This window comes from Perissodus microlepis, chromosome 19 (assembly GCF_051167445.1).
Source record: "Perissodus microlepis isolate ML-2025 ecotype Zambia chromosome 19, ASM5116744v1, whole genome shotgun sequence".
NCBI classification, from domain to species: domain Eukaryota; kingdom Metazoa; phylum Chordata; class Actinopteri; order Cichliformes; family Cichlidae; genus Perissodus; species Perissodus microlepis.
The window spans coordinates 7,618,426-7,644,274 of NC_140479.1; the positions used below are offsets into that span (position 1 = coordinate 7,618,426).

General features: G+C 47.6%; 1 protein-coding gene across 3 annotated transcripts; it reads right to left on the bottom strand.

Moving 5' to 3' along the window:
- Positions 1 to 886: 886 nt before the first annotated feature.
- Positions 887 to 25,005, bottom strand: LOC146365327 (uncharacterized). 3 transcript variants are annotated; one of them, XM_084914009.1, is made up of 5 exons: positions 24,685 to 25,005; positions 14,042 to 18,077; positions 12,556 to 12,679; positions 9,908 to 10,780; positions 887 to 8,704 (listed from the first exon to the last, which is right to left on the bottom strand). In XM_084914009.1, the coding sequence occupies exons 2-5, from the start codon at positions 17,460 to 17,462 to the stop codon at positions 8,131 to 8,133; spliced, it is 4,992 nt and encodes a 1,663-aa protein (XP_084770135.1). In that variant the 5' UTR covers positions 17,463 to 18,077; positions 24,685 to 25,005; the 3' UTR covers positions 887 to 8,130. The 3 variants fall into 3 exon arrangements, with proteins under 3 accessions (XP_084770135.1, XP_084770133.1, XP_084770134.1); XM_084914007.1 differs by lacking the exon at positions 24,685 to 25,005 and adding an exon at positions 20,779 to 21,417; XM_084914008.1 differs by lacking the exon at positions 24,685 to 25,005 and adding an exon at positions 20,567 to 20,746.
- Positions 25,006 to 25,849: the final 844 nt, after the last annotated feature.

The window sequence follows — 25,849 nt, forward strand, 5'->3', positions numbered from 1 at the left end:
CTTATATAGTGTCTGTGTAGGTTCCTAGTGAGCCAGGCCTTGGTGGCCTAAGGAGCTCGGATGGAAAGCGACTGTTGAGTTTCTTGGAGGTGTTTCAGCTCTTATCCAAGAAGCTTCTTCAGTTTTAGAACTGAAGAAGCTGGAGCCCTGAAGCACACCTTCAGGGGTTATCCCTGTTCAGTAATGTGTTTTTAAAGGCTCGGTTTTATTTTACTTTAGTTAATTGAAATGTTTTTTCAGGTCTAGTTTTAGACTTGAGCTTATTTTAGTTAGCTACGATGACATTGGGCAGAAGTGAAGTAAAAATATTGTGCAGACCTGCCTGAATCAGAGATGCTGTTATCTGCAGCTCTCTGTTGTGATGCTGTCTGATCTTCACACCGAGTCTGGTGAAGGACATTGACCTCTCAGCCCTGAGGATCTCTCCGGTTTCTTTGACCGGATGTTTCTGACTTTCGTCCTGCTGAAAAGAGAAACGTTGTCTAAAGACTTCTGAAGCATTTGTCTGAATAAAAGCCCGCAGATCACCTCGGGATACCTCTGCACTGACTCTGCTGCCTCTGCATGCCAGCCTTAAATCAAAAGGGTAAAGGTCACGGCTGGTCCACAGCACCTAAGGATTTGAAAAGGTTCTATTTTTGAATTGTGTTCAGTCCTGATGGTCTGAGACAGCATCATGTAAAGGAAGATTTCATCTGCCCGAGGAGGTGGACACACACTGGGCTCATGGCCATAAATCTGTCATTTCATAGTAGCTAAATGAGCCCTTCCTAACTGTGAAACTTCACTAAAATGTTCACGTTTCCTTCGGTGTTGTCACGCAGTCCGATCTCTGACCTACTGCTGCTGCAAGGGTGAGGCAGAATAACCAGGCCAGAGTCACAGCCACCATCAACTTTAGTCTTTATTGTACAATAATGTGCTTCAACAAGGCTTGGGAATATGGCACACGAAAAGATTTCACATAAATCATTTTCCAGCTAAGAATCAGTCTCAGGTCTTAATCGCTAAGCTTTACCAGTGAGCAGCATCGATATGAACAGCAAAGTATTACACGCAGGCCTGATTTTACAAAAGTCAGCAGAGGATGTGGTTTTTATCCATCACAGTGAAACTAGATGTTTTGCCACAGTTTGATGCAACAGAAATTCAAAGGTCGATAAAGTTCGTCTGACTTGTCCGTCTGTTCGGTTATTGAGCTTTTGTTCGTCGATCAGACTGTGAAGCAGCAGGTTAGAAAATGTTCTAGTGAGATGCAGGTTTTCAGCTGAAACACTTCAAAGAGCCAATAGTTTAATACAGAAATAAAAAAATTAATCAATGAACAGTGTCACATAAACAGCCTCGGTCTTCGGCCTGAACACAGGGTCAGGACAAACATGCAGAGCGGGTCACTACACAGATAGTTTCACCATGCCCCGTCACATCGGTGCAAGAAGAAAGAGTCGGCTTCAAAGGAACTGCTCAGCTGGAGCTGGCGGCAAATCACCAAGAAGCTGCCCGAAGCCCGACTGTGGAGCTGCAGGGGAAACTGGATTTGCAGCCGTTTTCTCATCGTTTTTATAGAATCACAGGGCCAGGATCACAGCAGCGCACACGGCCCACCCCTCCACGTTTATATATTGCTCAGGTGTGAAAAGTGGGTGAAATGTGTCCCAGATCCTTTGCATGATTTGAAGCTGGGTTAGAAACAAAGTGAGCAAAGAAGGTGCAATTATTTAAATTCAGCCAGTCTCTCCTTCAAGCTCAGCTCTGTGTGCACCTCTGGACCTTTCCCAGGATGTCCGGTTCTACAGCGAAGAGTCCACAGGCCGAGCACGAGGGTGAAGTGAGACTGTGCAGAGGTCATTTATGAGCTTGTAGGTCTCTACATGCTGCTGGGATATTTGTAACCTTGAAAATTCTTCCTAACAGCCCCCTGAGGGTCAGCGCCTCTGCAGGAGAGCGTCTGATGGAAGAACATCAGCACAGCCATCGTTCACCGCACGCCACCTCCTCGTCTCTCACACGAAGAGTTTGAGTCAGTGGGAAGAATGCGGCGTGCAGCTCAGAGGCAAAGTGACCAGACGTACAGTGATGATCGAAACAGGAAGTGGTCCAGAGGTGCATAAGGAGGCGACTCTGAAAAAGTCCCGCTGATTGCATTTTGTGTGACGAGACCTTGGATCGATGAAACAGGCACGACTTTACAGACCTCCCAGCGTCCGCAAAGGCTAAAGCAGCAAAATGTGAACGCTTTGGGTAATCTGATTATTTAAAGATTTCAAGTAAAACATGCAGTCCTTTACTGATTTATGACAAAGCCTCTCCAAATACCTCCATCACTTTCACGGTGACAGCTGAGAACTGCTGATTCTGATCGTCTGGCAGCTGCACGCTGGCGCGCACGCGTGTGTTTTTTGGGAGGAAAGAGCGAGTCTCAGCTAAAAAGCTCCGAGCGAGCACCGTTTGTCTGAACAGAAAAGATAATCACGTAATTAGAATTTGCAGGTCCGAGCGACAGCTGCAGGGCGAATGCGAGCGGGACTGCAGAATGAAACGAGGCAGAATGAAACGAGGCGACGTGGAGGAGGACGAGACACAGACGTGTGAAACAGAGAACGAGCGACACAGTCTGTGACCGCTGTCAGTGGAAGATTCTGCCCTCTTTGACTAAATATAATGTCTACAGAGCAAGTGGTCACGGCGGCTGGAGCAGATTACGTTAATGTTGTGCAGGAACGTGATGACGGGGTGCTGCTGTGCAGTAAAAGCTGAAATCAAACTGTGTGAAAGATGGTATCAGGGGATGGTGGAGGAGACCGAGGACAGGATGAAGGTGGAGAACAAGGCTGCAGCTTGTCGGAGACAAAAACATTCAGACTCAGTTTGGAGATGCAATCATTCCCATGACAACGTCCTCTGCCGCTGTCGCTCGGAGCTTTAGACAACTTCAGTCTGAGCAGGGCTGCTTTTTGTTCATGTAACACCACATCACAACGTTTATCTCAGGCTGATTTCGATGGTAAGGAAAGGCCCTACTATACAAGCAGGACTCGATGAGTCTGGGGAAGAAGAACTCCCTTTTAACAGGAAGAAACTTCCAACACAATGAGGATCGTAGAGGGAATCTGCTGAGACAGAATAAAGTTTGTGACAGAGCTACTGCAGCAGCATAAACACACGGTGAGCGCATCACAAACCATCAGCAGCATAACTAAGGGAGGATTCAGGGTCACCTGGTCCAGCCCTAACTATATGCTTTAGCAAAAAGGAAAGTTTGAAGCCTAATCTTGAAAGTAGAGATAGTGTCTGTCTCCTGAATCCAAACTGGAAGCTGGTTCCACAGAAGAGGGGCCTGAAAACTGAAGGCTCTGCCTCCCATTCTACTTTTAAATACTCTAGGAACAACAAGTAGGCCTGCAGTGTGAGAGCGAAGTGCTCTAATAGGGTGATGTGGTACTACAAGGTCATTAAGATAAGATGGGGCCTGATTATTTAAGACCTTGTATGTGAGGAGCAGGATTTTGAATTCTGGATTTAACAGGAAGCCAATACAGGAGAAATCTGCTCTCTTTCTAGTCCCTGTCAGGACTCTTGCTGCAGCATTTTGGATTAGCTGAAGGCTTTTCAGGGAGTTTTTAGGACTTCCTGATAATAATGAATTACAGTCGTCCAGCCTGGAAGTAATAAATGTGTGGAGTAGTTTTCCTGCAGCCCATTTTATCTCATTTTCTGCTGAAACCAAACTTTAGTCTTTGTTTTTTCTTAATCATGGCAGTGATGCAGTCATGTATTTGTGTTTATGTGCAACAAATGTGATCAAATCACCACAAATTAAAAGACACAGGAAAGCCCGGGGGCGGTAGGCTCATCCCTGCACAGGTGTACTCGTTCATTTCTCCTGCTAGAGGAGGTCAGTGGGGCCCAGGGGGTCTCCTCACAGCTTAATTTTGCTTTTCCTGTTAAATGATGACTTTCACGGGGATTAGGGGTGACGCTGTGCAAAAAAAACCCCATCCAGGAATAGTCTAACAAGAGGGGTAAAAGCCTTCATCAGTCACCTCAAAGACATTCAGACAGTCCAAACAAGAAGCTGCAGCTTTAAAAATAGAGCCATGTTAATGAAACACTCCAATCCTCTGTGGATGTATCGGGAAGTCTGACAGGTGCGTTTAAGGCCCGACCAAATCCTGTCGGTTTACACAGATCATTATCATCGTCGTCACTGAAGCCTTTCTGTGTGCGGCTCGCTTCAAGCTGCTCATGGCAAAAAAAACATCATCTTATCCCAGCAAGGCTAAAAATCCAGAATTTCAAACATCACGAGCAACTCTGAGGCCAGATTTACTAATCAGGTGCATTCGGCAGGTGCTCCACCAGCAGTGCACCAAATTTACACAAAGACACAGCCAGTTTAGTTCAGTAACGGGCAACGCAACCAGGCAACTGAGCAACCGAGCACCAAGCAGGTCAAAAATAAGCGATGACAAAAGTGACACAGTGCATCTGCAGATTCACATCAGTTCTACCATCTAAACCTGAACTCGCGAACAGCTGACGAACAGCCGACCTGAAGGATGCTCAAACATTTCGTGACCGATCCGAGTGTTAGTGAGGTTACTGTTACTGCTCCCTGCAGCCAGAAGCTGCAGGCATTTCTCTAACACAGGTCAGAGCTCCTTAAAACGACATTTCACACTCTGAGCTCTCTGATACTCTTAAATTTAACACTCTGAATTCAAGTTCAATAACACCAGCAGGCCTCCGTCACACAGGCCCAGAGACCTGGTCGCTGACTGGCTGCTGGAAGTTGCTGGAGGTTTACAGTGCTGCACCTGAAACCTCCGTGCGATTATTTGGATGAGCAGCAGATTTCCGCAGTCGTTGAGTGTCCGCACAAAAGAAGAAAAACATCTCATGTGGAGTCAAACGTTTTCCATTTCTCTGTTTGTAGAGCGCCGATGCAACCCGAAAAACACCAACCAGAGAAAATCTGACTCCAACGTAAAAGCTCTGCTGTACTGTGGCAACCAAAACATGCAACTTTTATTCTGAAGGCGAGTTTGAGCAGTGGTTGGTGAGTGTTTGCAGACGTGTCAGCAATCACAGACATCTGTGGGGCAGCGCCCTCTTTACAGCTGATTTCACTCAGCGATTTCTGGCAAACTGGTTGGAGATGCTCATTTTTCCCTAGCAACCTCAGGTTGCCGGGGGTCACTGATTGGTCCCTGTGTGAGGGGCCAAGACCTTATTACAGTATCTCAACAGCAGCTTCATGAAAACCAGAAAAAGGTCTAAAAGTGATGAACTGTTAGTAAATCTGGCCCTCGTTCCTCATTTTCACTTTTACATCAAGAACAACAAGATTAAATGTGATTAAGGACGATTAGCCTGTCAGACCTTTATCAGCAACATCGTGCATAAAACAGACTTTCAGCCGCTCTCATCAGTGACCTGACATGTCTGCGATGTCTTTGGAAGGTGCTGCCTGTCCCATTTTTTAGCTCAGTGAATGATAACCACATTCATCATGTAATGATTGAACAGCAGAACCACTGCTGGGATGACTGGCAGCTCCACCTGCCTCCCCGCTGGCTGCACTTCGCTTTGGATTCAGAGGGAAATCTCCTGGATTGCTTTGCTTTTCAGCACAAACAGAGCTGAAGCGGTGACAAACGGCGGCGGGAGCGAGGAGAAAAACGTCTCCAGCATGTTTATCCTCCTCAGAAAAGCCAAAGTTGGCAGGGGGAGGATTACAAAAGAAGAAGTCTGTACTCTGAGCAGAAATAAACCCAGTGTGAGACAAAGACGACCAATCATCTCAGCCGTGGTCTTGCTGTTTATGGCACTTAAAACCGAACTACCTGATGATTAAAAATGTTACACATAAAACCTCTGCATGAGTCTAAGACTGCATTTACAATCAAAATCTGGCTGCATAAATAAAAATCAAACTCAGCCTTTATTATACATTTAAACACTCCAGCCCGCTCTCGCTGGCAGGGCGTCAAATAACGGCGTCTGTCAAACCGCTGGTGTTAGAGAAACCACAGACTGTATATAAAAGATGGACCCAACCACTGCGCTAACAGTTGGTTTAACAAGCCCCCATGTGGAGCCTCCGATTGAGCATTTTAGCGGAGCCCCAGCTGGGCCTAAAAACTAAACTCTTTTCTATACTACAACCTGAGTTAGCGACTGTATGTTATTGTCATTTTTCAGATGTAGCTGAAAAAACAGTGGCTCCATCGTGTTTCCACATTCACCTAACGAATCAAAGCTTCCTGGTTCAGTCGTGGGAGGAGAGACATATCCCTTTGAGGTTGTGTCAGGAACAGTAAGATTCCCCCAAATCAAACACGCTGAAGTAGCTGTTTATTAAAAGAGCCCCAAACAGTAGAAGAGAGTGTAAATAAATAAATCTTTGTCGTGATTCAGTGATTTCCCTGCACTACATGCTCCCTGCCTGTCTCTGCAGCCTCTGTGTGCTGAGATCTCTGCACTCCATGTTCCATCAGTGCCACACATTAGCTGTTAATAGCGCTACATTAATTGCACCACCCTCCAGCCTGTGCCAGTTGAAGCCACCGAGGTTAGCAACCTGCGGCTGGGAGCATCGCACAGACACAGATACCTAATGATCAGTGCTAAATAACATAATAAAATCCCAGCAAACTCTCGCTCTGCCTTCATGGACAGTCTGTTAGTAGAGTAACCTCACAGCAGCCATGTTATTGATCGGATGATGTCGTAAAAAATGCTTCAACAGCACAAAAACAGTCCAGATGTCCAGTTCAGGTGAAGCTAGCAGACAGCTAGCAGCTAGAGCAACCTGTGTCACCATCCACCTGTCAGTCAAAGAGGCCACGCCCCCAATAGTCTAAACAAGTGAGGTCCTAAACCACTCTCCCCCCGTGTAGGGTGGATGTAAACGTGTTTATTTCTGCTGTAAAGTTTTAACGTGGGAGTCTATCACTGCTGGAGCCCCTGCTGGACATTAGAGGAACTGCACATTAAGCACTGAGTGCACAAGTTTTCCACTTGATTCACTTGATGAAACGTGCCGAGTATCCTGAAACATCCTTTCAGTGTGTCGTGTTGCAAACGTATTTTAACCCAAACATGACTGCGGTATTTGGTGGATAAAACAAGCCGGCAGATTTTTATTGATCACTGCCAACTCTCCTGCTTCCACATGTGAATTTGGCAGCTGTTTCAAATTTGACTCTCACCAAAAAACACCTGACAGGTATCAGTGAGACACCAGCAGGTTTGACAGAACAGCCGTATTTGACTCCCTTTGAATGAAGGCGCGTTAAACATAGAATATAGCATGTATCTGTAAGCATATTGCTCATTTATAACATTCACAATTTCAGTCTAAGTGATAAATAAACCATTTAAATTAAACTCTATTGTTAAATCCTTCAATTAGTTGTTCACACTCATCACACACACTCACATATATATATATTAATACTTTGCTCAATAATTATCTCCATGTTCAAAATATACTATCACACTGTTAAATACACTGTAAACTTGGCTGTGATTATAAAACACACCATAGACTGTAGAGATCAAACTCAGCCAGTTTGTAAAAGTCCGTCTTCAAAGACGTGGGGGAGCAGGCGACACGTTTACACTCTTACATCCGTAAAAATCAGAGAGCAGCAGAAACCACTTTCTCCTACTCAGATCACTTTACGGATCACTGTGATTTAATTCCACCATGGCTCTAATGGTATAAGATGTGAAATCAGTCTGAAGGTGGATCCTCCCTCAGAGTACGTTCAGCAGAATAAAACTCCAACAGAATTATTCGGATCTGTTATTTTAACAGACGTGAATGTAACGTGAACGTGTGAGTGAAAAAAACAACCGACAGTCAGTAAAACTGTACAGGAACGGTGCTGTTTCTGTGAAGACCGTCCCAACTTAAAGTGATATATGATAATAACAATAACTTGTTGACTAACTGAAGAAAATGCAACGCAGCCTTTACAAGGTCATCCAAGGCAACGGCAGCAGCGAGACACAGAATTCGGAACGGACAGGCAAAAGCTGCAGGTCTACAGGAGCTAAAGGTCGTCTCTACCTTTCTTCAGCCCATCAAAAGCTTCTCCAAACAAGCTTTTCTTTCAGAATTCAGCCGGATGACGATGACGACGGTGACGACGACGAAGACGACGAAGATGAAGGGGTGGGTCTGTACATCTCGCCACCTCCAAGTTCAGTAAACCTTCCCGCCAATGACGACGTCGCCTCCCTCTCTTTGTCCTTCTTGCTTCCCGTGCACACCGACCTCTGAGCGGGTTTAAACTGCCACGTCACCTTCTTCGTCAATGACTGCTCCACGGTCGACATCCTCTTCAACGGTGGAGTGGCGGGTTGAGTTGCCATGGGGACGGACGGTGTTGCTGCCATGCTGGTGGTAACCCCGGAAACTCTCTCTGCTATGCCGTTGTTGTTCCTGTCTTGCTCCGTGAAGAGCTCGCTCAGCACTTCGGGTTCGGTGGTTTCTCCGAATAAGTCCCAGTCGGGTTCAGCGGGCAGCCGCTTCGGACGGCCAGATTTGCTCCCGGTGGCGGAGGTCCTTGACGAGCGGCTCGGATCGGAGTCGGACAGGTCCGAGTCCCAGTCGCTGTCCCCTGCCACTGAACCGCAACCCAGCACAGACACATCAGCAGCTCCCGAACCTGAGCTCTCCGAATCGGACTCCCTAAAAAACAGAAGAGAAAGCCAGATGTACCCCTGAGATCAGAGTAACTATCACACACATTCTCTGGTATCTTCATCATTTGTGCTTTTTAAAAGCACTAAAGCTCTGCTTTTAACCTGGTGCTCATCAGCGCCGGCTCATTCAGACTGATGCGAGTGATTGATTGGAGTGTTGGTAATCTGTGTGTGATTATAAATCAGATTGATTATTTCAAACCTTTACCAATCTGTCTCAGAGTGATTGCAGTCAGTCTGAGTCAGACTGTGATGGGAGACAGGTTGCCTCTCACAGGGGAAGATATTACCTTCGGGCAACTAGAATGTCGCCAGTTGGTCACCAAACATTCAATGCAATCACTGAGCAACCACCAGTTTCTCCTGGTGGTAAGGAGGCCGGCAACCTATTTTTACTCTAGTGTCACTGAGACATTAGCTGACAGTGAAAAGATAGCACAAGAAACCAAAACTGGATGGATGGGTGGATGATCGGATGACTGGATGGATGGATGATCGGATGGATGGATGGATGGATGATCAGATGACTGGATGGATGGATGGATGGATGGATGGATGACTGGATGGATGGATGATCGGATGGATGGATGGATGGATGGATGGATGATCAGATGGATGGATGGATGGATGATCGGATGACTGGATGGATGGATGGATGATCGGATGGATGGATGGATGGATGACTGGATGGATGGATGATCGGATGGATGATCGGATGGATGGATGGATGATCGGATGGATGGATGATCGGATGACTGGATGGATGGGTGGATGATTGGATGGATGGATGGATGGATGGATGATCGGATGGATGGATGGATGATCGGATGACTGGATGGATGGGTGGATGATCGGATGGGTGGATGATTGGATGGATGGATGATCGGATGGATGGATGATCGGATGGATGGATGGATGATCGGATGACTGGATGGATGGGTGGATGATCGGATGGGTGGATGATTGGATGGATGGATGATCGGATGGATGGATGGATGATCGGATGACTGGATGGATGATCGGATGGGTGGATGATCGGATGGATGGATGGATGATCGGATGACTGGATGGATGGATGGATGGATGATCGGATGACTGGATGGATGGATGGATGATCGGATGGATGGTTTTTATAAATGAATACATCTCTTTCAGCTGAGAGGTGAAGTGTAGACGAGTGCATACTCACTTGCCGCTGTAGGCTGTAGTTCCTGGAGGGCCCAGCAGGAGGCAGGCTGGAGCTGCCAGGTAGACGAAGCTGTCGGTGCACAGGAAATCTCCCTCCTCTGGCTTCTGTGGGGCGAGCTGTGTTGGCTTGGCGTCCCGGTTGGGGTTAGGCGGATCCACGTGCGTTTTCGTGCCGTGTGTGTGGTGGTGTATACTGTCCTTTTTCACATCGTGGGCTTCTGTCACCGTGGTGACTTCACCTTTGGAGGCAGGTCTTGCAGACACAGCAAGGTAAACAAAGCTGTCCGACTGGACGAAGGGATCTATGTCGCCACAGTCCAGCCCTGATGTTCTGATTGGCTTCTGGTTGGGATCTAGAAAGTGTTTGATTGGCTGCTTTGAAGGAGACAGAGGAAGAGGGGAGTCTATTCCCATGAGGGTGACTTTTTTCCTGGGGGGCATGTCCTCACTTCTCAGAGCCATGGAGCTCTTAATAACGCTCTGCTCTAACGGCTTCTTGATGACTGAAACCATTCCCATCTTCCCATCCTTCCTTCTGTCCTCGCCTTCTCCCCTCTCTTCATCCTCCTCCATGTTTCCGCGCCCCGCCTCCTCCCTCTCGCCTTCGATGTCTTCTTGCGAGCACGTGTTGAGGAGTGACGGGTAGCACCACTGTAGCTCCGCACTCTCCTCCCTCCCCCACTCCTTTAACCCTCCATCGTCCCCATCTTTCTCCAGCGACGTGCTGCTGCTGCCCAGGTCGGAACCACTGATTGGCTGGTCACTGTCAGAGCCGGCCTCCTCCTGGCTTTGATTGGATAAGGAGAGGAAAACGCCGCTTGAGTCGGACTCCAGCGTCAGGTTGGAGTCTGGAGAGCTGTCCTCTTTAGCAGAGCTGGAAAAGAAGAAAAGGACAGAAGGCGGTGAAGCATCCCCATGTGTGCTCAGCCCCCCCGAAGCCTTTAAAGTGATAACCCACTTTTCAGATCAAGGCCATTGATTTGTTTTAGCCGCACAGCCCCAAGACATCGGCACAGATATCCCGGGTGATGGACACATCACTACAAATACATTCACTTTCTAAATTTTGCTGCGGCTGTGACACGGTTTGGTTTGTGTCTTTATTTGTAAGCCATGAGGAATGATCAGGTAGAGACAGGAAAGGTAACTGTGCAGTTTTTAATCAGTTTCTAATAAAACGTGTGACACCTGCAACAGCTTCATATGAATGATTTCATAATGATGCTGATTACAAACACAGTTACAGCAGCTCCAGCCCTCAAAGCTCAGTTTGAAGAATATGATTAGAGATCATTTAGTTGGATGACATTTAAGCTTAAATGATTCAGCTCATCAAGGTACAGCTCGCTCTGTTCTGGGACGTTCACACAAAAGCTAATAACAGCGAATAAAACAGCAGCTCGAGTGTTCAGTGTATATATATGTGTATATGTGTGGACGTGTATATCTGAAATCATATATGAATATCCAGTATTAAACTTTCTTCACAGTTCAGTCACACGAGCGTAAAAATAACCAGGAAAAATTGGTGGCTGCATTGATTTTTTAAATTAAGTGGTTGGACAGCCAGTTTCGATTGCAAGGCGACTGCACACGTCACTGGCGGGACGCTATCTGCCAACCTCCTTGTTACTAGAGAGAACTGATGGTTTCCCAGTGATTGCATTGATTTATTTGACCCTTGGCAACCAATTGGCAACAATCTGGTTGCCCAGTGAGACCTTTAACCTGTGGGAGGCAACGTGTCTCCAATCAGTCTGAGTCTGACTGGCAAAGGTTTGCAAATATTGCTGTCTTTATGAGTGCCAACATCAGCATTGGTCTGAGTGAGCAGAGCTCATCTCTGCAGTACCGCACTGGACTCGACTCAAGTCTTTTTTTAAGTTCAGCTGCCATCCTGCAGCAACTACGTGCTGCAGTTCCTCAATTTCAGTTTCTCACATGTGATCATTTCAAAGGCAGTGACATCACTGGATTCACTGCACAGCTGCAGTAACTTCGGTCATCATTATTTTAATAATGGATTGCATTTATATAGCGCTTTTCGATACCCTCAAAGCGCTTTACAATTCCACTATTCATTCACTCTCACATTCACACACTGGTGGGGGCAGCTACAGGTGTAGCCACAGCTGCCCTGGAGCAGAAGCGAGGCTGCCATATCGCGCCATCGGCCCCTCTGGCCATCACCAGTAGGCGGTAGGTGAAGTGTCTTGCCCAAGGACACAACGACCAGGACAGACAGGGCTGGGGATCAAACTGACAACCTTCCCAACCCCCTGAACCACGGTCGCCCCCTGCTCATTTTGACTGTAGTGTGATTCTGGCTCAAAATCAGCCTGATGTGTAATTAAACCCACCCTGTTTCTGAGTATGAAATCAGAATATGACGCATTTTCATCCATGGAAATCAGTTTTTCTGATCACCTTGACACATCGCTTTGGTCTCCAGTTTAGAGAAACAGCTCTGCCCATTTAGCTGCCAGTGCTGTTTCTGCACTGGTTCCTGTTCCCGTCAGTAATCCCATTACATTCAAACACGCCTGTATCTGTCCTCAGTTCACGAGACACAGGACAGGCCTTTGAGGGGTGGAGACATGGCTGATCCTGGATTCTGGCGTCCTGCAGTGACACTTTTAGATTCCTTACCTTGTGCCAGTGGTGGACGTCCCGGCAGATTTGGTTGACCAGGAGCCGGGAGGTCTGTCAGCGTCTGTAGCCGGTGAGGCTGTAGTACTGAGCTCCAAGCTGACCTGGGACCTGCTGCCCACCCCTGAAAAGAACATAACATATTTACCTTTTTAAACAGAGAAACAGTTATAACCAGTGCATCCTGCCTTTTCTTCCCTGTTGTTTTGTATCCAAGGCTTTCTTTGGTTCCTGGAAGGATCTAAGCAAAGAAAGCCACTGCTCACATAACAATCAAGCAGAAACGCTCCTGTTTTAAAGCCCTGACTTTTCCTTTATGGACCAGTGAATCTGTCACTGCTGCTACAGTTCATGAAGCACTTCCAAATCTCCACCTGGCTCTGACTCAACCTCCCCCACGAGGGGGGAGGTAACACCACTCCCTGCTGTGCTGAACAATTATCACTGCTTTTTACATTTTACATTTACTTGCAGGAATATTCATCCACACGACTTTGCTGCAAGTGGCTGCACACCTGAACCTGCAGTTCCTCTACGGTCCAGCAGGGGCTCCAGCAGTGGGAAACAGCTCGGCTCAGGTTTGCCTCCCACAGCAGCATTCCCAACAGTTTTTCAGCTCCTCGCTGCAAACTGTTAAAACCTCCTTCATAAACAGGCTTTTGTGAAGCTTTTATAAAGTTTTCATAGATGATTGATCTTCTCTATTATTGACTTTTGTTTGTGTTTCTTCTTTTCACTCTTTTCATGTCTTTTAAATGCTTTGCTGCTGTTTCTTCTAAATTCTGTGAATAAATACATCGATTGGAGGAGCAGGCTTCTGGCACCAGCTCACCACCACCTCCTGTTTTGGTCCAATAATTCACAGCCAGCATCACAGCTAAACTCTGAGTCACAAACAATACAGAACAGCGACTGCAATCCAAAACCTGCTCAGCGTCTGCAGCGTGATTACACCGGTGGAGCACAAACAGCGAGCACAAAAGCATCTTTCTCCGGGCTTCGTTTAAAGGGATTAAACACCTGTTGTTGTACACAGAAATAAAGAAATACAGCGTAGAAAATCTGAAAATGTTACCCCGACTGACAGACTCGATTTGGTTTGTGTTTTATTGGAGCCAAATTCATTTTAATTTGGAACAAGAAGTCAGTGTGTGACTGCGACGACAGATGTTTCATTACTTTTATCCACCGTGTTTGGACTATAAATCCACTCATGTGGGTCAAATTTCTGCCGTCTCCTCGTACCTCGTGTTTCTTTGTCTCCACCTGTCTTGTTCCCAATCAGCTCTCAGCTAACGAGGTGGTGTTCACCTTCATCCTGCCTGCCTCGTGTTCGTCAGTAAGCTTCACTGACTCCTGTGTTTGTATCGTCTAACTCATCATCTAACGCTTCAGGCTGCCAGCACGTTTGTCAGGTGTGATTTCTAAAGCGGCGTGAACGTCCGTGTGTCGAGTGTGAGTTCCTGCAGGTGTGTGCGGTGTTTACCTGTGTGCAGGCCAGCCTTCTCTCTCTGAGGCCCGGGGTGAGTTTGGTACATGTCCGCTCGCTCCCTCTGAGGCTCCAGGAGCGCTGGGTACGATTCCTGATCGTGGGGCTGAGACAGGTCGAGGTGCTCCAGGTCAGAGTCCAGCTCCCGGGCTCTCCTTTCCAGCTCCGTCAGGCTGAGCTCCGAGGCTGCTGAGGAGGGAGGGTGCGACCCTCCGAACCCGATGGGGGGTCGGAGGAGAGGCCAGCGCTGCAGGGAGCCCGAGAGGGAGTCTGCATCGCCTATTGCTCCTCCTCCTGCTCCTCCTTTATCCCAACCGTCATCCCACAAAGTGTTGACCATCTCAAGGACAGCATCCCAGCTCTCCACCCCTCCTTCCTCGCCAAGTGTGCCTCCTTCTCCTCCCTCCACCTCTCCTTCTTCTTTCTGTAATGTCACCACCACCACCTCCTCCTCCTCCAAGCCTCGCCCAGCAGTTTCATCCCTTATCTTCATACTTTTCTCCTCCACTTTTTCAGGAGTTATCTCGATATCTCTGCCTTTTTTCGCTTCCTTGTACTTGTTCGCTTTGTCTTGGACTTTCAATTCGACTGCCATCTCTGCTCTTTCTTGTTTTGTTTCCTTCACCAGCCCCACCCCAACCTTCTCTTTGTCCATCTCCACTTTCTCCTCCTTTCTGTCTTTCTCTTCTTTCCGCTCTTCCTTCCCTTTCCTCTCCTCCTCAGTCTTGTCTCCTTGTATTTCCTTGCTCTTGGATCTCTTTGGCTCCTCCTGCTCTCTGCAGATCCTCCAGTGCTCCAAGTTCTGCTCCTTCAGCGAAGCCCTGCCCACCAAACCGGACCCCAACCCCGGCTCCTGATGGGAGGGCTCTTTGAGCGAGCATCGCCCCACAATACTGGTGGAGTTTGTTATATTTGATAAAGGGTTCTCTGAGAAGTGGCCTGCACGGAGGTGGCCGAGTGGGCGTCTCTTCTCCAGCGCAGAGAGGACGGAGGGGAGGGGGGGGAGGATGGGGAGATTGTGGAGCGCTCCACCTTGACGAACGGTCCTCTTTCTCACGATGATTCGGCGAGGCCACGTGGACTCGATGCCTTCAGCTGGGCCTGTTGATTCGAGGTCTCCGAGCGCCCTGCTCTGCCGCGGGCTGACCACACCTGGCCGCAGCCCCGTGGCGGTGCCTGGTCGAGTCCTGGAGCTGGACTTGGAGGATTTGGACTTCTTGGATCGTGAACTTTTCTCCACGTGGCTGGATTCGGTTTTATCAATGTTGAAAGTCTTTTTCTCAGGTTGATCTGCAGCAGGAAGCTCGGTTTTATCTTCGGCCGAAGCACAGGTAGGATCCTTGTCTGCGGTCTTGGTGCTGTTCTTGGCTTCAGTGTCAACCCCGTGCTCACTGTTAGTCTTATTTCCTGTCTCACTGCCAGCTCCACCTTCTACTGCTGCCTCAGGCTTAGATGTAGGAGCAATCGTAACATCGGTCTCAGGGTTTTCCTCCACCCTGGACTCCGCTGCGGCAACAACTTCCTTATTTACTTTAGCTACTTCAGCTTCTGCCTCACTCTGTCTCTCCACCTTCTTTGAAGTTGCCTTAGTCTCCACCTCTGCTCCTCCCTGTGGCTTCATCCCTGGACCAGATCCAGCTGCAGGATCTGCCCTACCTCCAGGCTCATCCCTGCTCTCAGTCACATTTGAGGGTGTAGCTTCAGCGATTGGTTCTGGTTTCGCTACAGCCCTTCCTGATCTTTCTCCACTCTTTGATGACCCTGCCCTGTGTACCTCCTTGTTTGCAGATGGAGCCATATTTTCCCTCCCCACCCCAGACTGCACTTTTCCTTCCAAATCCCGCCCCCCTGGTCTTGTTTTTACCTGGGAGCCCATCCTCGTTTCGTTTTTAACGCTGGGCCTGGATCCATTGTCATACTTGCTCCAGCTCTCAGCACGATGGTGTTCTTGTATTCCTGCCCTCATTTCAGCCTCCATCACACTTCCACCCCCAACCTCGCTCACTAACCTTGGCCCACACCCAGATTTACTATCAACCAACACCAAACCCACGCTTCCATTGTCGTATTTGGAAACCATGACCCCACCCACACCTTCAGGGCCGACCTTTGACCCAGCTCTGTTCCTACCCACCGCCCCAGTGCCCATTCTGGGGGCAGCACTGGGCGAGGGTGAAGGAGAGGGCTGGGGGAGCAGTAATGGCGTTGTGTCGAGACCCTGTTCGGACTCCAGAAACACAGAGTCTCTGTCCGAACGCAGAGGAACTGGTCGGCCATACCCGAAGGTCGCGAAAGATGTTTCCCTCCTCTCCCGTTCCCGTGCTCGCTCCCTCTCCAGCCTTCCCCTCTCCCTCTCTCTCTCCCATTCTCGCTGAGCCCACCCTCGCTCCATCTCCCTCTCTCTCTCCCTCTCCCATTCCCTTTCTCGCTCGCTGCGTCCCCATCCTCCTACCCCCCCTCCTCCTCCTCGATCCCTGAGGTCCTGCTCCAGGTCGTGAGCAGACAGTTGGACCAGCGGGGAGCGGTAAGGGGATCTCCTCAGCTCTTGGGGGGGTGACAGCCTGAGGCTCTGGGTTTGGGAGTAATGCCTGGGCTGGATCACGTGGGGAGGTGAACAGCGTAAACTCTGAGTCTGACTGGGTCGAGGTTTGGCGGGGGAGAAGAACACCGGAGTGTGGTAGCCCGAGGAGAGAGGGGAGCCAGAGAAGGGAGAAATGAGGGGGGAGGTGAGAGAGGAGGACTGCCCCCCAGCTGGAGGGTAGTGCCCCGGGTTTAGATATCCACCTCCTCTGTCCATCATTTCAGATGTAGTCAGCTCCAGACACTCCAGGTGCTTCGGAGGCGTCAGGACTTTCCAGGAATGTCGACCATCTCGGCTCTTTGTGCTGTCTCCATGGTGATGGTGGTGGTGATGGTGGTGTTTCTTTGAGGAGGAGGAGGACACACCCGGAGCTGAGAATGAAGACACAGAGGGAGAAACCGATCGGGTGAATCGCCCCGGCGAATGACAGCCACCGTCATCTCCGTCCTGACCGCCGAGCTTCAGCGAATCATAGATGGCTCGCTCGTCCAAGCGCCGAACAAAGGAGGGGTTTGGCGTTAAAGACCGTGGCTGCGAGTCAAACATGTCGGGGGGCGCTCTGCTGACTCGGAGCGAGCCACTCGTAGAGTAGCTAAAACTGCCCTCGCCGCAACCGTCTCGCCGTATGGACCCTCCAGGGTGGTGGTGGTGATGGCTGTCAATCTGCTGATTGATGCACATGGTGTCATAAATGGATCGCTGGGGTACGTAGCCATCCCCGTATCCCCCCTCCATCCCCCCATCTCGCCCTCCCACTCCACCATCCCCAATTCCATGTTTCTCCAGGCAGCAAGAGCTTTTCCTGAAACACCCGGGACGGCTGAGAGGCTTGCCCATGATTGGTTGGATGGCTGAGGGTGGGAGGGGTTGGTGGGAGTCACGGGTGAAGCTTGAAGAGCGAATTGTGAAGTCGTTAATTTGACTAAATCTAAAAGAAAAATTCAGGCAGTGAAGGACGCATGGCAGCTGGGTTTGAGACGGCCATGCCAGAATAAAACGTCACATTCAAAAACATGTTCCTGACGTGTGCTCTCTCTGTTTTAATGAGAATACAGGAGCATCTCTGATGATCAAAGTATGACACTCCTGCAAAAAAGTGGCCGTCCCGTCAAATAATCCATGACATAACAATGGTGCAAACAACATGAGGAATCCGGCTCTGAGAAATATTCCAAACAGCTTTCGGAAAACGGCAAGAAAAGATGAAACGGGTCCAGTTTTTATGTCCACACAGTTGCTGTTTTTAGCTCATCTTCTCTCCCACTCTCCCCCCGATGTGCCTGCATTTGTATTTATTCTGGCTGTTTATTGTTCTGTGTTTGTTCGGAGCCAATTAAATCTTCATCCAGCAGACCGGCAGTCCGTCAGACAGAGTGACGGTGGATGGACGACTGAATCCAGTCAAAGCCTCTTGTCTCATTCTGGCCGTACTCGATGATTAGCTTCGTCTGGCTGTGGAGAGAGAAGGCAAATAAAAATAATTTGCATGGAAAAGAGCCTGAAAAAGTCGCTCCGTATGTATCAAAGTCAGTGAGCAGGATATTAGGTAATAATAGCAATGAACACACAATTACAGGGACTCTCATTCAGGTTAGTTGACAATAGAAATTCCTTCATTGGTGGTGCTGCACACAGTCCTGAGAGAAAAATGACCCTAACTGGGCTTGAGACTAGCCTGGATATGGCCTTTACTTTGCAGGGAACCTCTACAGAAAGATGCATTTAGTTTGTGTTGATACTGGAGCTTGACCACTCTCAGGAAATTAAAATCTGAATTCGATTTCAAGTTTAATCGTAAACTGAGAGCGTTTCTCTAAAACTTTCCTCTGACAGTGCCTGCAGAGCATTTGACAAACTCAGGGGAGCAGTGTGCTGTCCAGAACATAGTGAACCATGTCCTCCAGCCTACAGAGTGCTGCAGAAATGAAACCCGTCCACATATAAAGAAATTCACTCGTCCTGCATCACTTAGTGGCTGACAGGTGGCTGCCAGTGGACGTTCCAGGATTTGGTTGGATAGGTAACCTGCTAAAGTCCTGCAAAAGACTGGCAACCAGTCCAAGGTGTATTCCACCTCCAGCCTGTGACAGATGGAAAATGCTCGGGTGGAAGAAGATGGATGGAAATCTATGTAACTTCCTGTCATGTGTCAGTCAGCGCCATCTTTTACTGTTGTGAGCAGTCATTTCAATGACTCCCCTCAAAACTGAGATAATTCAAACTAAGCTGAGGTGATTCAATTAAGTTTGCTGGAGCTTAAGCCTGACCCAGGGTCTAACACTAACCCTGTACCCTGTCTAAATACAACCAGGTACTTTTGGCTCCCATACCTACTAGTGTACTTTTACTCTAGTAGATTAGGTTTTTTCCTGAGGATAACAAAGTACTTTTTGTAGTTTAATCCTAACCAAAGCTGAGATAACTCATCAACTCGTTAGGTTAGAAAATCATTCAATTGTTGGGCTTAAACAAAAAGCTCCTAGTCTAAAGCTAACCTGGTACTTTTCAGCGTAAACATAACTGAGTACTTTTTGATCTTAAACATAACCAAGTATTTCCTGCCCTGAAGCTACCTTAGTATAATTGAGCCTAAAGGTAACCGCATACTCGTGGTACTTAAACATGAGTACTATTGCTCTAGTATGAAAGTTATGTTTAGCTAACCATAGCTACGTCTTGAGCCTAAACATAGCTGAGTATTTTTTTAGTCTACATGTAACCGAGTACTTTCAGTCTAGACGGAGTCAAATATTTTTGGTGCCTCAGCCTAAGCAAGTGCTTTTTACCTAAACATTCTGGACACTGCTTTTCGTGCCTGAAGCAAATGTAACATAAAGAAAGTCGAGCCTAAAAGCAAGCTTGGGACTCGAGTCCTGACCTCGTGCATCACAGCTGAGAGTTGCGTATTTAAACCCGGCTCATTAGCACACTCACCGGCACCAACATCCACAATTACAGAGGTGCTAACATCATCCTGGCCACTTGCTGGTGCTATTACAAAAAGGCTGTTTAGCTAAACTCTTTGGACATTTTACACAGGTATGGTTCTTACAGCCTAAAAGGTGAGACGTCCTTTCAAGACACTGATGTTAATGCAGCACCAGCTGCTTTAACGCTCGATGAAAATAAGTTTAAAATGGCCTCAATATTCCTGCAAATTATCCATTTTAATTTCAGAGCTGATTTTCCATTTTTGGTGTAAGGTTTAATGCACTAAAGTGGTCCATCACATAGCCTTCTTTTGCACCTCATAGACTTTCACAAACAGGACGTATTGAGTTCAGGTCTAATTATTAAAACTCAGGGTAACTATGTCTGCCCTGCAAGGGGCCAAAAGGGCAAATGTGTCTTAGTAAGCAGTATAAGGTGCCTGCTTTAAGGTGCAATCTCAGGAGAAATCCAGCGTTTTTTATATATTTATTTCCAAATGGCCTGTATTTGTATAGCGCTTTACTAGTCCCTAAGGACACACACACTCACACACTGGTGATGGCAGCTACATTGTAGCCACAGCCACCCTGGGGCGCACTGACAGAGGCGAGGCTGCCGGACACTGGCGCCACCAGGCCCTCATCCAAGTGGATGATGAATGAAAATAAAATTACATAAAATAAACGAACAGCTCCTCCTGCACCTGATTTTGCACCTTGTTAAATTAAGACTCGGTTACCTGAGAAGGTACAGTCCCGGTGACAAACTGTACCAGTAAACGTACAAGAAGCTAATTTATTTTCTGCAAAAGGCTGTTGAAATGTTGACATCCAGCACACAAACTGAGAGATGTGCTAACCTCAGAACCACAGCAGACGAAAAAAGTTCAAATCACAATTTACAGATTCACAAACTGAATGTGGAGAACTTGTCATCTCCACATGAAGAGAACTGATTGACTCGTGTTCTGAACATCTTCAGAAAGCTTTTCACAGTCCTCGCACTCATACCCGTCTCCAGCGCGGTGGTGAGCACTCGGAGCTGTCTAATTTCCATCAGCCGTCAAAGAAGCCTATTGATAGTTGAGAATAATTCCAGGTCTCTCTAGCTCTTTCAGCCTTCGTTCTCAAGCATCCTCTCCCTCTCTCCTCTCCTGCTCTCTTTCATCGCTGCCACCGCCACCTGCTCTATTTTCCAAACCAATCAATAGAAAAGCCAAAACCTTATCAGCGTGGTCACAGTCAGTCAATCCACTCCGTCGATCTCAGTCCCATCCTGCTGGCGTGCTGTCATCCCGCTTCAAATCAGCATCCTCGTTTGTTTTTCTTAACTGGCATCTCTGCCCTGTCGCCGCTCTCTCTCTTTATCTCTGCTGTTTCTCTCTCTCTCTGCTGTGAATCATGCCTTCTGTCAGTGGAAGGTTTTTTTGACAAGCGCTCTCTCTGCCAGCCAACACACCAACGCAAACCCTCCTCCTCCTCTCCCTTTCACTCTCTCTCCCTTCTAGCTTTTCTTCTCCTCGACTCAGCCTCCCTCCCTCCCGTTTGCACTCCACACAGCTTCGGGGCTTTAAGAGCTTTGGAGCTGCAAAGAGACCAACTTCTCCTCTCCATCTGCCTCTCTTTCCTTTCCATCTCATCCCTCGTTCATCATCACTCTTTATCTCTCCCCTTCTCTCATTACCTTCTAGATTTAGTTTGACCTGAGTGGGTTACCCGTGGGAAATCATCGTCATTATACGTTTTAGAAATGAGGCAACGAAGGAGAAAGAAGGACAGTCAGATAGATCTATCTATCTGTTCTGTATCTATGCTTCGGACTCCCACACTCTCTTTCTTCCCTGGCTCGCTCCATCCCTCTTGTAGCCCTCTCAGTTTGCCCTCTACCTCCCACTCTTCACCTCCGCGTTAATGCAACAACACGCATCGGTGTGGAGGCGGCAGGGAGAGTAAGAGCGACACACAAAGAAACAGCAACAATGGGTACGCACATTACTGTACACTGCAATTTAAAAGCATCGTCATCAGCGGCAGCGTTTGACCATAAACTGCTGTGGATGGGTTTATTTTTTACCACCAGGAGACATAATGCACGCCTGTACCTGTGTGCTACGACAGGTACGCGCTCTGCACGCGCTCTGTTTGGTTCCATTTTGTGGTGAATGAATAGAATAGGAAATGTTCACCATGTTTGGGCAAAATAAAAATTAAATAACACACATTAATAAATGGAAAAGAGCCACCCACAGTAACACAAATTTCCTCCACTAAAGAAGAAAATGTCAGCGTGCTGCCCACGCGCTTTGATTGACAAGTGAGCTCAAGAGATCAGAAACGCGCCACAGTCACACTTTAAAACCACTGCCAAGGCTCCACAGTCCACTTTAGTAAAAGCTTTTCCTCCCAGGAAGCTGCTCTGCTGGATGCTCATATTAGACGTGGATAATTTCAAATAATGAAATTGCTGCGAGTGCAAGCGGGAGTTTTGACTCTTCCATCCACTGTTCCCTCGAAGCTGAGCACGTGAGCACTGCTGACACAGTCTCCACGCACAGAAAATCAGCAAAATAACATAAATACATGTATTTACTTTAATTCCAATTCAGGCTGGGTGATTGTCTGTGTGGGGAGACCGTGTCAGAAGTGCGCGATTGCTCACGCGCTCAGCTTAGAGGGAACATTGCTTCCATCTGTATGATGTCATAGAAGGGGTGTGTCGTTAATATGGTCATCACGCAGGCCTATAGAGGTTTGAACCATCGGTTACCAGGGAAACATAATTATTCCCTGACTGGCTGGCGACTGGTTGGTGAGTGGTTGGCGACTGGTTGGCGACTGGTTGGTGACTGGTTGCTGGAGTTTGCTGTGAAATCATTGGCTAAAACCAGAGGTCTCTGTAGCATGGAAGGTAACTTCTACCTTCCTTTAGCATGTCCAGAAACACGGCACGAGATTGATTGACCATGGTCTCCAGCCAATCAGGACGCAGAACACAATGTGCTGTAAAAAACAACAACAACAACAACAAAAAAACACGCTAAATTGTAGTGCTGCAACAGATCAAAAATGTCACGGTTCGGATCAGCAAAAAAAGAAAACAGACAAAAATTGAACATTTACTTACTGAAGTATTTTTTGTCTGTTAAAAACATTCAACTCAAGAATCATTTCACGCAATAATTAAGAAAAACAATTATGGTTCAATATAGTGCAGTATAGGGCTTTGTATTTACCATTCAATTCAATTCAATTTTATTTATAAAGCACCAAATCACAACAACAGTCGCCTCAAGGTTCTTTATATTGTAAGGTAGACCCTACAATAATACACACCGCTCATTATATCGCACTCCGCTGTGATACAATGAGCTGTCACGGTCACGTAGCTTTCCGTTGACCTGCAGGTCCACCCATTTGTAGTAGTTAGAGCAACAGAAGATGTCTGGGACAGTTCAGCCATAACTTTAAACTTTTCCTGCTCATACATGCTTGGAACGATCTTGTCACTGCGTGGCTCAAGCACGTTCATCACAGTTTAAACCCCTTGGTTTGCGCAAAGGAATACGGCCTCCCGTCTGCAGCTAAACACCCCAACAGCTTCTGTAATAGCTTTAGCCCGGTTGGACTGGGCAGCAAAGGGCTGCTTAAATACTGCAAACTCCTCTGCTCCTGCATTTGGACTGCTAGCGCAGGCCAGAACTATCGCTTGACAGACTGACCACGCGCACCATACACATACTTTTTTTTCTTCTTTTTCGAATCTTCGGATCACGTGCATGCCGAACCGTGGAGTGGGATCGGTTCGGATTACGGATCAACCGTGATCCGCTGCACCACTACCAAATTGCAAAAAAAAAATCTGCGAAACAGTGAAAGGTGAACCACATTATAGCGAGTGACCGCTGCATAACAAAATATTTAAAAGTTAAAAACTTTTTTTAAAAGTTTCTTTTGAAGTTTGCTGTTTCAGTCGGGTAAGAACTTTTACTCTGAAGCTGGTTTTTGTCATTTTTCATGGAAAACAGTTTCATGACTGCTTGGCTGTTATTAGCAAATGTTTACAGATAAGTCAGTGTCTGCCACACTGACTGTGGGCCACCAAACCATCACAAAGGAGGTTTCTGATACTACCCAACAATCACTCACCATCTGGTTGAGGAATATACACTCTTCACCTGTTAGGATCATGTGACCCAAAGCACACAACTCTGGCTGTGTGAGGGGGGAGCCAATCAGAAGATCAAAAAGCTTCCTCTGGTCTCAACTTTTGAGAGAGAGGGTGAGGAGGGGCTCAGAGTAGACCGCTACTCCTCAAAGGAGCCGGCTGAGGAGGTTCAGGTGTCTCCTTGATGCCTCATGTCCATATTGGCTGAAAACTCCTCACTGCCCCTTTAGAAGAGCTGGAGGAAGTGGGTGGGGAGACGGAGGCCTGAGCATCCCTGCATGGATGGATGGATGGAGTACTTTCCCGAATCCATTACTGCAGCGAGGCTATTTAGGCTCACTTAGTATTTAGCCAGTGGATGGTTCTGAAAGCCAGCAGGAGCCCTCACTGCACAGTCGAACACTGAGGCAGCAGTTAACATGCATTAGAATGATTTCATTTATTCTCTGGAGGGAAAATCTTTTCTAAAAACGTATTTCATTAAAACTGGGCCAGTCGTCTCTGTGACGCTCGTGTGATTGACACACAGACTGACTCACACTCGTCTTTATTATTATGCTGGCTTGCAGTGTGAGCTCGAGCGGTGTTGACTCTGCGTGTCTGCTGAGACGAGATGGACAGAAACATTCGTCTGTGTGAGAGCAGCCTGTAAATCTGTGTGCACACTGCACAGCTGGGCTTCATAAGAGGAACATCTGTGAGCATGAAGCCCCGGTACAAAGTGTGAGGAGCTTAGTGCTTCTCTATATTCAGATCTACACCTTTACGTGAAGTTGTCAGTCCCCCAAAAGTCATAACTGAGGAACTGTGAGGGCAGCAGTAGCAGGGAGCATTAGCTGATAACTCCACCCTCACATCCAAATATGGCCATTTCCTGAAACACAAAAACAACAAGGCAGCATCCAAAACACGACCTCTGAATCTTAAAAATCAGGCTCCAGAAACCAAAGACAGCAACACGCACCTTTTATATACAGTCTTTGTCATGTTACATATTCCAGCGGTGCTTTATTCGCTCTGTCAGTCACGTCTTTCTCCGTCTGGAACAAAAACCTCATGCTGTACAAACAGCTGATCCTCTCACTCTTTCACTCCTTCCACGTCATCTGTAGAAAATGTTGAAACGCCGTCAAATCCTGCAGCCGGCTCCCAGTAAACAAATGAATCACCTAAATCAAACGCTTGGCTGCCATTTCAGCTGAAACAGAACGCAGATAAAAGACGAGGTTCGAAATCTATTCAGACTCATCCCAGCAGGCCTCTGGGGCAGCATATGGTGGCCTGTAACTGACACATATACTACAATCATGCTTTCACTGTGAGAACAGCTAGGCACAGCAAAGAGCCAGCACGAATGTCTTACAAAATATATCACATTACATCCATTATTCATTATGATATATGGCACGTCCAAGCTTCGATGAACAGGAGGTGATCTGAGAAATGCATGTGCAGTAATTTATGCACATGAAGACCCTCACATGCTTCGTTCGATGCTCCAATCAGGGATCTTCTCTGCAGCATTAATCAGTTTTCACTTAGTCTGTGATTTTTCTACAGACTGTAAATGCAAGATGGACGTTCAGTTCTGAAACCAGCGACCGTAAAGCCGTCTGAGCTCAGCTGATCAGGACGCTCATTTTCTCACAAACCTCAATACAATCAGACTTCAGAGGAGGCGCCCCCTGCTGGGCGTTACAGAGAGAAGGTTTGAGGCCCTGAGCTTAGAGCTGGTCTCCGGAGCTCATCTGTATTTTTTTAAATGTTCGCATTTCATGCAGCTCACCAGAAAAATCAGTGAGAGGCGGTAAAATCGTTCAGGTCAGCCTTCAGTCTGAGGTCAGGTCTGTTTTGGCGTCGGCAGCGTGATTAAACGGTGGTGAGGGCGAGCGTTACCGTGGTCACAGTGGGCCTTTAATGAGCCCCGCTCCCTGCTGCTCGAGCAGCCGAGGATAAAAACAGCGAGCTGAAAATGACCGAGCGTGACTCTTGGTGTGTCTGTAATGAGGTTTCCTGGTTTCATCCCAGGTGAATGTTGTGGGCCGCAGCGCCCTCTGGTGGATGCTCACTGATGCTGACGATGTAGTGTGAAGTCAGCTTCTCACCTGGTTTTTCATGTGAGTAGTGGA

Bases quoted from the DNA above. Each gene is read 5' to 3' on its own strand.
- LOC146365327 (XM_084914009.1), bottom strand. From the start codon at position 17,462: ATGGGCAAGCCTCTCAGCCGTCCCGGGTGTTTCAGGAAAAGCTCTTGC. The intron at 12,680-14,041 runs GTAAACACCGCA...TGTTCTTTTCAG, and splicing joins GAAGGCTGGCCTGCACACAG to GGGTGGGCAGCAGGTCCCAG. The intron at 10,781-12,555 runs GTAAGGAATCTA...CTTCTTTTCCAG, and splicing joins ACGTCCACCACTGGCACAAG to CTCTGCTAAAGAGGACAGCT.